This window comes from Eschrichtius robustus, chromosome 18 (assembly GCF_028021215.1).
Source record: "Eschrichtius robustus isolate mEscRob2 chromosome 18, mEscRob2.pri, whole genome shotgun sequence".
Taxonomy (NCBI): Eukaryota; Metazoa; Chordata; class Mammalia; order Artiodactyla; family Eschrichtiidae; genus Eschrichtius; species Eschrichtius robustus.
Window position 1 is genome coordinate 12838126 of NC_090841.1, and position 17336 is coordinate 12855461.

Sequence of the window (17336 nt, forward strand, 5' to 3'; positions counted from 1 at the left end):
AAACTTAAGAGGAAACATAGATTTGAGAGTTGCTGAAATACAGGTGGTAATTGTAGCCACAGATATAGATGATATCCACAAAGAGTAGAAAAGGGAGTATAGAGTAAAACCTTAGACAGAACCAATATTTAATGAATGGGTGTGGAAGACAACTACCGTAAGAAGTATCTAATCAGACAAAACTGAAAGGTGAGAAATGACAATACTGTTAGGAGATTTGTAGACAGTTGACCCACCAATCTCACTAAGCATTAAACCTTGGAGAAAGATCAGTCAGGAGGAAAGGCTACAGTAAGCATGTGATTAGATTTCATCCACAAAAAAATTGTGGAAAATATCTAAGATGTAGAGAAGACATGTCTTTCAAATCTACAGGTAACACAAAATGGAAGGCTAATATGACATACATCAAAATCTGAAGCCAAAATTATAGATTTAATGATGGTCAAATTCAACAAAGTGCAATTAAGCAAGAATAAATGTAAACTTTTTATTTAGGTACAAATGTCAATTGTCCAAAAATAAGACAAAGGTCCAGATTTTAAATAAAAGGTTCATTTAAAAAAAACCCAAGTTTGGACAGAGGTCCTGAACCAAGATGGCGGAGTAGAAGGACGTGCTCTCACTACCTCCTGCGAGAACACCAGAATCACAACTAGCTGCTGGACAATCATCGACAGGAAGACACTGGAACTCACCAAAAAAGATACCCCACGTCCAAAGACAAAGGAGAAGCCACAATGAGATGGTAGGAGGGGCGCAATCACAGTAAAATCAAATCCCGTAACAGCTGGGTGGGTGACTCACAGACTGGAGAACACTTATACCAGAGAAGTCCACCCACTGGAGTGAAGGTTCTGAGCCCCATGTCAGACTTCCCAACCTGGGGGTCCGGCAATGGGAGGAGGAATTCCTAGAGAATCAGACTTTGAAGGCTAGAGGGATTTGACTGCAGGACTTCGACAGGACTGGGGGAAACAGAGACTCCACTCTTGGAGGGCACACACAAAGTAGTGTGCACATCGGGACGCAGGAGAAGAAGCAGTGATCCCAGGGGAGACTGAAGCAGACCTACCTGCTAGTGTTGGAGGGTCTCCTGCAGAGACGGGGGGTGGCTGTGGCTCACCCTGGGGACAAGGACACCGGCAGCAGAAGTTCTGGGAAGTACTCCTTGGCGTGAGCCCTCCCAGAGTCTGCCATTAGCCCCACCAAAGAGCCCAGGTAGGCTCCAGTGCTGGGTTGCCTCAGGCCAAACAACCAACAGGGAGGGAACCCAGCCCCATGCATCAGCAGTCAAGCAGATTAAAGTTTTACTGAGCTCTGCCCACCAGAGAAACAGTCAGCTCTACACACCACCAGTCCCTCCCATCATGAAACTTGCACAAGCCTCTTAGATAGCCTCATCCACCAGAGGGCAGACAGCAGAAGCAAGAAGAACTACAATCCCGCAGCCTCTGAAACAAAAACCACATTCACAGAAAGACAGACAAGATGAAAAGGCAGAGGGCTATGTACCAGATGAAGGAACAAGATAAAACCCCAGAAAAACAACTAAATGAAGTGGAGATAGGCAACCTTCCAGAAAAAGAATTCAGAATAATGATAGTGAAGATGATCCAGGACCTCGGAAAAAAGAATTGAGGCAAAGATCGAGAAGATGCAAGAAATGTTTAACAAAGACCTAGAAGAATTAAAGAACAAACAAACAGATGAACAATACAATAACTGAAAAGAAAACTACACTGGAAGGAATCAATAGCAGAATAACTGAGGCAGAAGAACAGATAAGTGACCTGGAAGACAGAATGGTGGAATTCACTGCTGCAAAACAGAATAAAGAAAAAAGAATGAAAAGAAATGAAGACAGCCTAAGAGACCACTGGGACAACATTAAATGCAAGAACATTCGTATTAGAGGGGTCCCAGAAGGAGAAAAGAGAAAGGACCCAAGAAAATATTTGAAGAGATTGTAGTTGAAAACTCCCCTAAAATGGGAAAGGAAATAGCCACCCAAGTCCAGGAAGCACAGAGAGTCCCATACAGGATAAACCCAAGGAGAAACACGCCGAGACACATAGTAATCAAAATTGGCAAAAATTAAAGACAAAGAAAAACTATTGAAAGCAGCAAGGAAAAAATGACAAATAACATACAAGGGAACTCCCATAAGGTTAACAGCTGATTTCTCAGCAGAAACTCTACAAGCCAGAAGGGAGTGGCATGATATACTTAAAGTGATGAAAGGGAAGAAACTACAACCAAGATTACTCTACCCGGCAAGGATCTCATTCATATTTGATGGAGATATCAAAAGCTTTACAGACAAGCAAAAGCTAAGAGAATTCAGCACCACCAAACCAGCTCTACAACAAATGCTAAAGGAACTTCTCTAAGTGGGAAACACAAGAGAAGAAAAGGACCTACAAAAACAAACCCAAAACAATTAAGAAAATGGTCATAGGAACATACATATCGATAATTACCTTAAACGTGAATGGATTAAATGCTCCAACCAAAAGACACAGGCTTGCTGAATGGATACAAAAACAAGACCCACATATATGCTGTCTACAAGAGACACGCTTCAGACCTAGGGACACATACAGACTGAAAGTGAGGGGATGGAAAAACATATTCCATGCAAATGGAAATCAAAAGAAAGCTGGAGTAGCAATACTCATATCAGATAACATAGACTTGAAAATAAAGAATGTTACAAGAGACAAGGAGGGACACTATATAATGATCAAGGGATCAATCCAAGAAGAAGATGTAACAATTATAAATATATATGCACCCAACATAGGAGCACCTCAATACTTAAGGCAACTGCTAACAGCTATAAAAGAGGAAATAGACAGTAACACAGTAATAGCGGGGGACTTTAACACCTCACTTACACCAATGGACAGATCATCCAAAATGAAAATAAATAAGGAAACAGAAGCTTTAAATGACACCATAGACCAGATAGATTTAACTGATATTTATAGGACATTCCATCCAAAAACAGCAGATTACACTTTCTTCTCAACTGGGCATGGAACATTCTCCAGGATAGATCACATCTTGGGTCACAAATCAAGCCTCAGTAAATTTAAGAAAATTGAAATCATATCAAGCATCTTTTCTGACCACAACGCCATGAGATTAGAAATGAATTACAAGGAAAAAAACATAAAAAGCACAAACACATGGAGGCTAAACAATACGTTACTAAATAACCAAGAGATCATTGACGAAATCAAAGAGGAAATAAAAAAATACCTAGAGACAAATGACAATGAAAACACGACGATCCAAAACCTACAGGATGCAGCAAAAGCAGTTCTAAGAGGGAAGTTTATAGCTGTACAAGTCTACCTCAAGAAACAAGAAAAATCTCAAATAAACAATCTAACCTTACACCTAAAGGAACTAGAGAAAGAAGAACAAACAAAACCCAAAGTTAGCAGAAGGAAACAAAGCATAAAGATGAGAGCAGAAATAAATGAAATAGAAACAAAGAAAACAATAGCAAAGATCAATAAAACTAAAAGCTGGTTCTTTGAGAAGATAAACAAAATTGACAAACCATTAGCCAGACTCATCAAGAAAAAGAGGGAGAGGACTCAAATCAATAAAATTAGAAACGAAAAAGGAGAAGTTACAACAGACACCCCAGAAGTACAAAGCATCCTAAGAGACTACTACAAGCAACTCTATGCCAATAAAATGGACAACCTGGAAGAAATGGACAAATTCTTAGAAAGTTATAACCTTCCAAGACCGAACCAGGAAGAAATAGAAAATATGAACAGACCAATCACAAGTAATGAAACTGAAACTGTGATTAAAAATCTTCCAACAAACAAAAGTCCAGGACCAGATGGCTTCACAGGTGAATTCTATCAAACATTTAGAGAAGAGCTAACACCCTTCCTTCTCCAACTCTTCCAAAAAACTGCAGAGGAAGGAACACTCCCAAACTCATTCTATGAGGCCACAATCATCCTGATACCAAAACCAGAAAAAGACACTACAAAAAAAGAAAATTACAGACCAATATCACTGATGAATATAGATGCAAAAATCCTCAACAAAATACTAGCAAACAGAATCCAACAACACATTAAAAGGATCATACACCATGATCAAGTGGGATTAATCCCAGGGATGCAAGGATTCTTCAATATATGCAAATCAAACAATGTGATACACCACATTAACAAATTGAAGGAGAAAAACCATATGATCATCTCAATAGATGCAGAAAAAGCTTTTGACAAAATTCAACACCCATTTATGATAAAAACTCTCCAGAAAGTGGGCATAGAGGGAACCTACCTCAACATAATAAGGCCATATATGACAAACCCACAGCAAACATCATTCTCAATGGTAAGAAATTGAAAGCATTTCTTCTAAGATCAGGAACAAGACAAGGATGTCCACTCTCGCCAGTATCACTCAACATAGTTTTGGAAGTCCTAGCCATGGCAATCAGAGAAGAAAAAGAAATAAAAGGAATACAAACTGGAAAAGAAGAAGTAAAACTGTCCCTGTTTGCAGATGACATGATACTATACATAGAGAATCCTAAAGATGCCACCAGAAAACAACTAGAGCTAATCAATGAATCTGGTAAAGTTGCAGGATACAAAATTAATGCACAGAAATCTCTTGCAATCCTATACACTAATGATGAAAAATCTGAAAGAGAAATTAAGGAAACGCTCCCGTTTACCATTGCAACAAAAGAATACCTAGGAATAAACCTACCTAGGGAGACAAACGAACTGTATGCAGAAAACTATAAGACAGTGATGAAAGAAATTAAAGATGATACCAACAGATGGAGACATATACCATGTTCTCGGATTGGAAGAATCAATATTGTGAAAATGACTGTACTACCCAAAGCAATCTACAGATTCAATGCAATCCCTATCAAATTACCAATGGCATTTTTTTACGGAACTAGAACAAAAAATCTTAAAATTTGTATGGAGACACAAAAGACCCCGAATAGCCAAAGCACTCTTGAGGGAAAAAAACGGAGCTGGAGGAATCAGACTCCCTGACTTCAGACTATACTACAAAGCTACAGTAATCAAGACAGTATGGTAGTGGCACAAAAACAGAAATATAGATCAATGGCACAGGATAGAAAGCCCAGAGATAAACCCACGCACCTATGGTCAACTAATCTATGACAAAGGAGGCAAGGATGTACAATGGAGAAAAGACAGTCTCTTCAATAAATGGTGCTGGGAAAACTGGATAGCTACATGGAAAAGAATGAAATTAGAACACTCCCTAACACCATACACAAAAATAAACTCAAAATGGATTAGAGACCTAAATGTAAGACCGGACACTATAAAACTCTTAGAGGAAAACATAGGAAGAACACTCTTTGACATAAATCACAGCAAGATCTTTTTTGATCCACCTCCTAGGGTAATGGAAATAAAAACAAAAATAAACAAATGGGACCTAATGAAACTTCAAAGCTTTTGCACAGTAAAGGAAACCATAAACAAGACAAAAAAGACAACCCTCAGAATGGGAGAAAATATTTGCAAACGAATCAACGGACAAAGGATTAATCTCCAAAATATATAAACAGCTCATGCAGCTCAATATCAAAAAAACAAACAACCCAATCCAAAAATGGGCAGAAGACCTAAACAGACATTTCTCCAAAGAAGACATATAGATGGCCAAGAAGCACATGAAAAGCTGCTCAACATCACTAATTATTAGAGAAATGCAAATCAAAACTACAATGAGGTATCACCTCACACCAGTTAGAATGGGCATCATCAGAAAATCTACAAACAACAAATGCTGGAGAGGGTGTGGAGAAAAGGGAACCCTCTTGCACTGTTGGTGGGAATGTAAATTGATACAGTCACTATGGAGAACAGTATGGAGGTTCCTTAAAAAACTAAAAATAGAATTATCATATGATCCAGCAATCCCACTACTGGGCATATACCCAGAGAAAACCATAATTCAAAAAGACACATGCACCCCAGTGTTCATTGCAGCAGTATTTACAATAGCCAGTCATGGAAGCAACCTAAATGCCCATCGACAGATGAATGCATAAAGAAGATGTGGTACATATATACAATGGAATATTACTCAGCCATAAAAAGGAACGAAATTGGGTCATTTGTTGAGACATGGATGGATCTAGCAACTGTCATACAGACTGAAGTAAGTCAGAAAGAGAAAAACAAATATTGTGTGTATATATATATATATATATATATATATATATTTTTTTTTTTTAGAAGAATTTTTTTTTTAATTTTATTTATGGCTGTGTTGGGTCTTCGTTTCTCTGCGAGGGCTTTCTCTAGTTGTGGCAAGCGGGGGCCACTCTTCATCACGGTGCGTGGGCCTCTCACTATCGCGGCCTCTCTTGTTGCGGAGCACAGGCTCCAGACGCGCAGGCTCAGTAATTGTGGCTCACGGGCCTAGTTGCTCCGCGGCATGTGGGATCCTCCCAGACCAGGGCTCGAACCCGTGTCCCCTACATTGGCAGGCAGATTCTCAACCACTGCGCCACCAGGGAAGCCCACAAATATTGTATATTAACGCATATATGTGGAACCTAGAAAAATGGTACAGACGAACCAGTCTGCAGGGCAGATATTGAGACACAGATGTAGAGAACAAACGTATGGACACCAAAGGGGGAAAGCCACGGGGGGTGGCTGGTGGTGGTGGTGTGATGAATTGGGTGATTGGGATTGACATATATACACTAATATGTATAAAATGGATAACTAGGACTTCCCTGGTGGCGCAGTGGTTAAGAATCTGCCTGCCAATGCAGGGGACATGGGTTCGAGCCCTGGTCTGGGAAGATCCCACATGCCGCGGAGCCGCTGGGCCCGTGAGCCACAATTACTGAGCCTGCGCATCTGAAGCCTGTGCTCCGCAACAAGAGAGGCCGCGATAGTGAGAGGCCCACGCACTGTGATGAAGAGTGGCCCCCACTTGCCACAACTGGAGAAAGCCCTCGCAGAGAAACAAAGACCCAACACAGTCATAAATAAATAAATAAAAATTTTAAAAAAAAAAGGATAACTAATAAGAACCTGCTGTATAAAAATAAATAAAATAAAAGTCAAAAAAAAAAAGAAAAAAAAAGAAAAAAAAAAAACAAACCAAGTTTGATATGGGCCAATAAAGTAACAGCTACTATAAAGATATACTCTTTGTCTTCTGTGCCATGCTTATCACATGCTAAATATGACCAAAACAAGGGAGGCAACCCTACTGTATTTAATCTGGTTATAAGACTTTTGGAATATTAGATTCAATTCTGGGTTCCATATTTTGAGAACAACACTGATGAAGGAAGGTTCTGGAATTCAAACTATATATGGAATTGTTAAACTGGGAGTATTTAGTAGAGAAGAAAAAATAAGCGGAAGACATAATGATTGTGCTTAAATGTTTGTATAGTTACCATATTGAAAAGAGAAGATTGATCCTATATAACTCCTGAGTAGATGTTATATAGAATTCATTTTGGGTAACATGACATCTGCCAAAGGAGATACCCTCAAATGGATTTGAATTTGCCCCTTCACCCAGTGCAAATTTAAGGGGAATTTTACTTAAAATTCACTAAATAATCCAATAAAGTACTATACCTTATACGAGTAAATTCTTATAGGAAAATATTTTTACTAAGCTTATTCTTCACAAATGTGTTCTAAGATAAAATATTACTGAGGGGAAAAGAAAAATGCACCTAACTTACTGAAGTTATATTATTTTCCTCTAAACAATTTAAAGTGGAAAAAAAGGAGCTTAAAGGTGAACTTTAGAAGCTATGTAGAAGAGTGATGAATTATTTAATAGATAGTATACTGCAATTAAATATAGCAGGTTTAAAGTTACTTAATTGCTTTTCATTGTTCCTGTAGGTCTTCATGTTCCTAAATCTAAAATAGGACAAAAGTATTAATGTAACCAAAAAAATAAAGTTTTAATAAATATTTCTTATACATTTACCTTAAAAATTTAGGAGTGTAATTAATTATATAGATCTTTAGGTAAATCATTCATAATCAATGAACACAGCCCTGAATCATAATCAAAACCATAAAAGGCCTGGAGAATATAATTCTCTAATACAAACTGCCTTCAAATAGCCTAAATTAAAAAAATAATCCTCTGTATTGGCTTATACTACCAGAAATCAGAGGAAGACGTTTATATAATATTGGGTTGGCCAAATAGTTCGTTCGAGTTTTTCCATAAAATGTTACATGACTACTTGGGGGAATAATTTCTCACAGACAATAAGAATACACATTTTCCAAAAATAATAAGTTTTCTTTACTATACAACCGTCAGTTGGATGAGAGCAGAAAATCACAAATGCTCACTCTATCAAATAATTTTCACAGTGTAAATAAATGTAAATTCATAAATGTAAATAAATATAAATTTATGTAAATTATTGAGAACTAAATTAAAGAACAACTAGCTTTTCCAATTCTTGAGTGACAAATATCACTGAGTTATTACCGGTTTAATACTTGCAGTTTCTTCTCCTAAAAAGCAATTTCTACTTCTGAGCCAGATTATTCGTAAGTGAGAAAACAGTATTACTTGGACAAAACCTGTTATTCCCCACTGTCCCTCCCATCTTTCCAAGTTTCCTAATTAAGTTACTGCTAAGACTAAAGTACCCTTATAACTGGAAATACAAACCTACTTAACTAAATTCTCACCTTTTTTTCACTCCATGAATCTTTGGAGGAAAGGATAAAACTAGCAATGTACACCATAACAGAAATAAATTAGCTCAGAACCACTGTTAAAATACCCTATTTATCATATTAAGTTCTCCTCACTAGGACAAGAAATACAAAATCTACCTCAAAACCTGTACTTCCTCATTATGTGAATCTCAAACCTTTTAACAGGGCTCCACTTAACTGTACTTAGGTAAGCATTTTTTTTTCATTAAAGTAGGAAATGGACAAACCCAATAAAGCACTTCCTACTTAATCATATGACTGCCTATTTATCTGTGATAACATATGATAATCTAAAAATAACCCACTTTTGGTCTAAAACACACTTCTGACTTTCTCCTGCTCTTGCAACAAAAGAAGAAACTATTTTCCTAATTATGACTCATCCATCAAAGTAACCTGAAAGGCATAACAAAAAGAGTGTTAGAGGTCAATGCCACAAGTAGCAGGAAGTGAGCTGGGAGACTTGAGCTTTACATCTCCACCAAAATTTCAGATCTACTCTGCATTTTCTTTTCCAAATCCTTTGGTAAAACTGGCACTCCAAGATGATATGGCTGTGTTGCTTTGATTCTAAGGTATGCATGCCCCAGACTGAGCAGATAAAATCAACTTAGGCTGGAAATTAAGTTAGTATTTCCTAAACCAAAGGTAATTTATTGTGGTAGGAGGGAGTCTAAACACATGCTAGGTAGTGGTAGAAAATAACTCTAGATACTAAACTTGCACAGATATCCCGTTAAGGGCAGTGTTGGCCCAGCACTGTTCTCTGACACTGCATGACAGAGGGACCTGGATTACATCTCATCTCTACCACTTACTAGGGGTACAATTCTTAACAAGATATTTAAGGCTCTATGCTTTTGGTTTCTTCATCTGTAAAATGGAGATAATAGCGTTATTAAAGATTAAATAATACACATGGAAAGCACTGAACACAATGTCTGATATATAAGTATGAACTCAAATGCTGTCAGTGAGTAAATAATTAACACAAATAACCAAGAGTTGAGAACACCATTATTTTTTTTCTTCTAAATAAAATTAAATATTAAGATCTAAACTAATTCAAAGCTAAGAAAGCAACTCAGGTCCTTCATACTAAATTTAAGTTTAGCCCTCTAGTACTTATAAAGACAGAATAAAGAGCTAAAATCAGAAAATCCTGTTCTTAAGTCTTATCTTTAATACCACTTATCAGATAAACTTGAATAAATCATTCATTTCTATGTTTGTCTATTTCTTAATGGTATGTCTTCTCATACCATCTATCTATTCCAATAGAGATGCACAGTGGTAGATTCATAAGGTGTGAAAATTTAACATTCTTTGTATATAGAAGGGGCTAGTATTAACAAAGTATAATAGTTTAATTATAATTCAAGTTTTCCCCATCAAAACTATAGGCAAACATCACCCATCAAGAACATGCAGTTAATAAGGCATACAGAAATTCCAGGCATTAAAAAAAAAAACTTAAACCTATTCTTTCCATTTATGATGAACAAGTATTTATAACAATTAGTAACATAAGGCAAAGTCACAGTAATACTATTAATTTGCTAAAACTTTATTCTTCTCCCTACTTAAAAATAGCAAGTGAAAAAAAATTGTTTTATCAGATACTTAATAAAAATAACTATACAATCATTTTAACTGTCCTAGAGTTTTACAAATGCTACAAGAGATTTCATCATTAAAATGATAAAATTCAACTTACTTGTATCTGACAGTTTGTACAGTTTCTACTGAAACATTATTAACAATGCATTTAGCTGCACATTCCAATCCTTGCCAGACAGTTGAAAATCCTGCAAATACATTTAAAAGTAAGTAAAACCAGCCCTCAGCAAATAGATCTTCCTAAATTTTTAGACCTTTATGTTACCTTGAACACTGCTTGCTGCTACAACCATAGCACCATCCAGGGGAGACTTCCCATTTTTGTCTTTTTTAAGAGATTCTGGAACAAGTTTGCTTCCATGCTTCTTGACATGTGGAGCTAATTCCTTTCCAACACAATTTGCTACAGTACAAACTCCGTCAACTAATATAACCATAAAAAAACAAAAACAAAAAAACTTAGCAAAAAATGTATTCTTCCCTTGATTTTACCACTCTCACTTAGCAAAATTCTTCCATAAGCATCTAAAGTTGTTTTACTGTATAATGTTACCATTCCTATTTAAAAAAGAATGAAAACAAGGCTGGTTACTTTTTAAACAAAGGTTATTTCTTAGTTTAGGATGTGTTTGCAGAGCTTACTGACTCTTAAATATAATGTTCTTTTTGGCAATTTGCTTAGAAGAGAACCATCCACCTTTTCTATCTGCAGTGCAAGACTGGTATGTCCAACTTTCATGTTTTCCAGCTAAGTGTATTCATACTTTTCCTCCCTATCAGCAAATACTCACTGAAATAGTAATGAAGTATTTAAGTCTATGTAAAAGTAAACAAACCAAAAATCTGACTCCAAAGAATACCAAATACCAAAAAGATTATCTTACTAAATTTTATGACAATCCACTAAGGAGCTATATGACCATCTTAAAATACCAAACTTCAGAGCTGTGATCCTCAAAGGAGAGGGGTTTAGAGGCATATTACTAGGGAAGGCTGACACCAGAATCACTAAGTCAGCTTTACTCAAGACAATACATCCCTCACTCTTGACTCTCAACTGCTTAGGAAGTGAGTTGTCCTTAAAAGAATATGTCATATTCAAGGATAGCAAATACATTCCTTTTCAAATGCAGACACTCCCCTCTCCAACACATCAAAACAACCCCTAACCAGTGTTTCTCAAACTTTAATATGCAAATAAGAATCACCTAGAGATCTTATAAAAATGGAGATATTGAATCAGTAGGTGTGTCAAGTGCCTGAAATATTTCTAAGGCTCTCAGGTTGATGTTGCTGGTCTACTGATTCTACCATGAGTAGAAAGGCAAAACTGCTTTGTCCTAATTCTTTACTCTTAAATTTAAACCATCTAAATGAGATTTAACCTGGACTAAGAGATTACTTTTAATTTAACTGAAAAAAAGTAAAGGAATCTGAAGTTACTTTACCCAGGAACTGACTGACTTTCGCTGCTCCTCCGGTAGCCTGCTTTGCTATATAAAGTCCCTTGGTCACAGCTGGACTAACTTCCACTGGTTTTTCTTCTGGTTGAATCCGTTCTCGGAGTTTAGAAGCGCCTTTCTGGATGGCTTTGCCAGTAAACTCAGCACCTTTGACCAAACCCCAACTCACCCAGGAAGCACCTTTTTAAAGGAAAATTTTGAATTGCACAAAATTAGGACTGATTATACCTTTAAGCCCTTTAACAAATAACTGATCAACAGGAAAAAAAACCAAGGAGTTCAATATTCAAATCCCAAACATGCCATAAATTTTCAAGCCAACTTTGTACCTGTAGTGTTCTGCCTGGAATATATACCTTTTCTAAGTAAATTCGTCTTTCAATACTTAGGCCATATATCACTCAACAACAGTTCTGTATTACTCTGTGCTGTCACTACAACTTGTAGGCATCTCTATATATTACTTACCACAGTATACTATTGTTAGGGACTAATTTTGGGTTTTGGTGCCATTACGATGGTATTTGGCTAGAAGACCCAGTATCCTTGTTCTTTTTGCCTTCGTGCAGGCACCACTTTTCCCCCACAAAGCCTTGAAGGAGACAGATACACCAACAATCTGTATCTCAGACACCAAGGCAGAACTTTTGCTTGTTTGCTTTCGGCTAAGGACATAAGGCAGGGGGTCCTGCTCCTTCCTCAATCCCAAATCCCTTGATCTTAGCACCTTTTAATTTGCACTTTAAACCTGAATGACAAAGACATGAGAACTCCCAAAAAATTCAGGAGAAGAAAAACTCTAAAAGAAAGGAGGATTGAGCTATTTCTAACTATTTCTCATGAGACTAGGCCCTAGCCTTTTGCCTTGTTCATGCTTCTTGCAGCAAGAATGAAAGCAGAGATTGTCCGAGAGAAAGCAGGGTGACAGAGACTTCTCTAGTGAAGAGAAAAGGCCTTGAGCCAGACAGCATGTGGGAAAAGGAGACGTGGGAAGGAGATGGGAGAACCAAGAAAACAAACACAAGGAGAACAGTTTTCCCTAAGAGGGGGAGGAAAGTGTTACCCTCCCCTGGGGAGAGTTACAATTTTAAATATCTCCTTTTTGGCTATACCCTGAAACAATGAGCCTTTAAAAATACTTATGTATGTTTTCCAAGATCTGTGCCATGGTTTTTACATAATTACTTCAGCCCATTAGTAAGCAGGCATCCAATGATAATGTGAAAATCATACCCGTTTATTTTAAAATGTGAATGAAAAGTACCAGGGAGTAACTGATTGGAAAAATTGATGTGTTTCTCTTCCTGTTTCAGACAACATGTCCACCTCTGGCTCCAACCCTATCCCCACTGTCCTACCCTTGGCGGAGGATCAGGGCTCAAACCCAGGCAAACAGGTTCCAGCCAGGAGTTCACATAACAATAAAGGGACTGAAGATGTCTAGTCAAGAAAAAATTATGTGTTTTTAGAGTTAACTGATAGATTGAAAAGTGTTAGGTGAAAAACAGCTTGAAGTTCAAGGAAAACTAATAAATCATAAAATAAATGACAATGAACAAAGGTGAGCTCAAGTAGACTATAATCCTACAAAGAAACTATATCAAACAAGGGGAGGGGCTTCCCTGGTGGCGCAGTGGTTGAGAATCTGCCTGCAAATGCAGGGGACACAGGTTCGAGCCCTGGTCTGGGAAGATCCCACATGCCACGGAGCAACTGGGCCCGTGAGCCACAACTACTGAGCCTGAGCATCTGGAGCCTCTGCTCCGCAACAAGAGAGGCCGCGATAGTGAGAGGCCCGCGCACCGCGATGAAGAGTGGCCCCCACTCGCCGCAACTGGAGAAAGCCGTCACACAGAAACGAAGACCCAACACAGCCAAAAATAAAAATAATAAATAAATAATAAATTAAAAAAAAAAAACAAAAAACTAAATCTTTAAAAAAAAAAAAACAAGGGGGATGGAGTCCATCGATGACTTTCAGAAAAATAAGTGGAAGTGAGATAAATGAAAAGTCACAGGACTAATAAAGAGAAAAACTAGATGTTAATTATAAACAAGATATCACCATGGAAGAGATAATTAAAACTGTAGAGGCTGCAATGGAAGCTATGGAAATACAGTATTTCATTGGTAGCTATTAAGACCTTTTAAATGGCATGTGCAATGCCAGATATAGATTTATTCTATCCATGTCTGCGTCCTACACACCCAGTTAATGCTGAGATATAGCAGGCAATGAATGAATGCTGAATAAATGAGAGGTTGGCAGATGACATAAAATGACCTAATTCAAACCTAACCCAGTGGGGACTCTATTCAGTCTATTGCCACCAATCTTCTACCTCCTCCCAAAGTAGCTTATTAGACTCTACTCCATCTAAAATGTTTGGCGGCTGCCTTCTTAAAGTGTAAGTCTAGGCTTCTCAAGCCAATTTTCTACAAGTGTAAATTTTAAGCAGTTTTTTTTTTTTCACCTCTTACATTCATAAAGTATAAGACTATAGCTTTTATTGATCTTTACTCATCATTGGGCTAAGGTGAATGAGCTCAATTTAGATCCCTGGTTACTCATATTTGTACAGAACCTACATGAGTCAGGTAGAAATAGTTTCTTGACAGATCAGATAATTTTTTCTGGAGTAAATCACGGATATTTCTTACACCTTTCTCTGTTACTTGTACCTTAAGTAGTCAGTGAGCTAGTTGTTTTTCATGCTACCTATTAAAAGGAGGTATATAAGAAGACAGGTATTCTGATTGGCAGTTAAATAGTTTTAATGTTACTATTAGGGCTATTGCTAGAACTCTAGCCCTGAGGATACAGGATGAAAAGGAAGAGAGTTACAAGCCTGAAGACACTGAAGTCCCAAGTAGTAAAGAAGGTCTCTAAGTGTTACCAGAAGGTAGTTTTGGCTCATTTTCAAATGATGCACTGCTAACAGTTCTTCTGAAATCTCTGAAGAGATCTCTCCTCAGGGTTAGCTGGCTCTCAGGATGATCTACTTCTTCGAATAGAACCAGTGTGTGGAATCTGTATGGTGCCTAGGAGGCCTAAGATTTTGTGGCACGTGGTATTTTCCAAAGATGGTCAAAAACAGTACCTCCTATTCCACATCTTCTTTCAACATGACCTTGACATTCTTCCCATTGAGAAGTGGGGTCTATGTCACATTCCCTTGAATCGGGGCAGGCTTGTTACTTGCTTATAACTAATGATGCTGGAAATTTCCAAGAGTATGTCAGAAATGGTAATGCAGCTTCTGCCTGTTTGGTGGACCATTCACACTTGAACCCTGAGCTACCACGCAGATGCCAGATGAGCTTAAGGCTGCCATGCTGTGAGGAAGTCAAGAGGCATGGAGAGGTCATGTGTAGGCAGTCCTAGATCTTGAGCTCTCCTAACCCAGATGCCAACTTCAGTGTGACTGAAGGAGTCTGCAGATGATTCCAGCCCCCAGCTACTGAGTCACGAGTCGGCCTTTGAGTCTTCCTAGCTGAGGCCCTGACATCATGAAGCAGATACAAGCCATCCCTGATACGACCTTTTGGAATACCTGGCCCACAGAATTCCTAAGCATAAACAAGTAGTTGTTTCACATCATTAAGTTTGGGATGGTTTGTTACACATGGATACTATACAGTCTTATAGCAGTATAAACTCGAAAACTTAATTACCTTTGAATTTAGTTATGTACATATGTGTGGATTAGGGCTAATTTTCTGAATACTGACCTAATAAACAACTTAGCAGCCTGTAAAGCTAGGGGGCAAGGTAGTAAGAGTGAAGGTTTTTCTTTACAACTTTTTTTTTTTTGATGTGCACCATTTTTAAAGTCTTTATTGAATTTGTTACAATATTGCTTCTGTTTTACATTTTACTTTTTTTTTTGGCTGGGAGGCATGTGGGATCTTAGCTCTCCAACCAGGGATTGAACCTGCACCACCTGCATTGGAAGGTGAAGTCTTAACCACTGGACCACCAGGGAAGTCCCTTTACAACTTCTTTAAAAATCTCTTTCAAGGTTAAATTTTAACTGTTACACATATATTTGAAAATTTGGCTTTATCTTTTCTACTTGTCTCAAGCAGCTCTTTGACACTGGGCAAAATATTTTGTTTGCTCCTAACTACTTAATCATTTTTCACTTATTTTAGTTTGCTGGTTTTTCATGTTAAAGATTTCCTCTGCTTTAGACACCTTCGTTATTTTAATGAGTTTAAACCTATAAATCAGAGATGGAAACCTATACTGATAGTCTTTTAAATAACTAGTCAAGATCCCCTTACTGGGTCATGAATTTGACTTACTGAATAATAGTGACTGGCAATGTTTTCTAAAAAACAAAATAGAAGGTCTCAATCTGAGAGCTACTGCAGTTAAATTGTTAACCAATTAAAGTATAAACATATGTGTCAGTAATGATTATTTTGTTTTTAAAATAAATGATCTGAAGCCCTTTCTAACCATAATTAAATAGTAGGGTCTACTTCCCAAACAGCTTGGCTGTAATTCTCAGGTCTCCTCATGCCTGTATTGCTATAAGGTTAGGGGAGTGCTACTTTGCTTCCAAAGACGGATGAATGTCATTTTTTTGGTGGAGAAGGAGGAAGGAGAGGGGAGAAAAAAAGATTAAGGGGGAATTTCAAAGGGGAAAGGAAAATAACTAATTTTATGTTCAGAGCTATTCTGAAAGTTTGGAGATTCTTGAAGCTTTTCACTACCAATTTTCCCAAGAGTAAAACAGAGAATAATAGACCAAGAAGAACTTACACCAATATGACAATATGTGACATTCAAAGAGACTAGTTCCTTCTATTTTTAAATATTTATAAACTGATCATTTAAAACCAAAACATAAAATAGTATCTTTCCAAGTATTCTCTAATGGGAGTCAAAGGTTTCACATTATACAGGCAAAAAAGTTAACATTACTATAATACCTGACAAAATGTTTTGAGCCACTTTCTCACTCCATTCAGGTAATTCCTTTGCTTTTTCTTCTGAAACTGGCTCATAAGGTACAATGTGACTCAGATTAACTTCTTCACTTGAAGTACCTTTGGTCTAAACAGTAAAAATATTTCAAAATGTGAAATAAATACTAAGAGGAGGAAAAATCATAAGCATTTTGTAATAAAATATTAAGCCAACAAATACTAATTAATGAAAATATTTCCAGCCAGCCTAGTTATAAGTACATTTTATTACATAAAGTGCAATACCATAACCACCATGAAGGTGAAAACTGTTCTGGTCTTATGTTAGGTACTATTGGTAAGTAAGATTTAAATACCAACATACCTCCAATACAGCATGTATCAAATTATATTTAAATTGATTAACTTTTTTCTTTCTTTGACCACTCTGAGTTCCTTCATAGAGCTATCACCCCCTAGATATTCGTATGTATGCATACAGTACTCAGTAAGGTTAAAAGATTTCTGTTAAATGACTCAGTCAGTAAGGAAGAATGTA

The 17336-nt window shown here is 37.2% G+C and overlaps 1 protein-coding gene across 3 annotated transcripts in view; it reads right to left on the reverse strand.

The window, feature by feature from the left end:
- Positions 1-17336, reverse strand: part of SPART (spartin) — a 276389-nt gene that overhangs the window by 4863 nt on the left and 254190 nt on the right. For all 3 annotated transcript variants that reach the window (XM_068526732.1, XM_068526730.1, XM_068526729.1), the window contains exons 5-8: positions 16802-16925; positions 11846-12040; positions 10663-10821; positions 10495-10585 (exon numbers count right to left, since the gene is read on the reverse strand). In XM_068526732.1, the coding sequence (XP_068382833.1) occupies positions 10495-10585; positions 10663-10821; positions 11846-12040; positions 16802-16925 (569 nt within the window). The remainder of the gene's footprint in view (positions 1-10494; positions 10586-10662; positions 10822-11845; positions 12041-16801; positions 16926-17336) is intronic.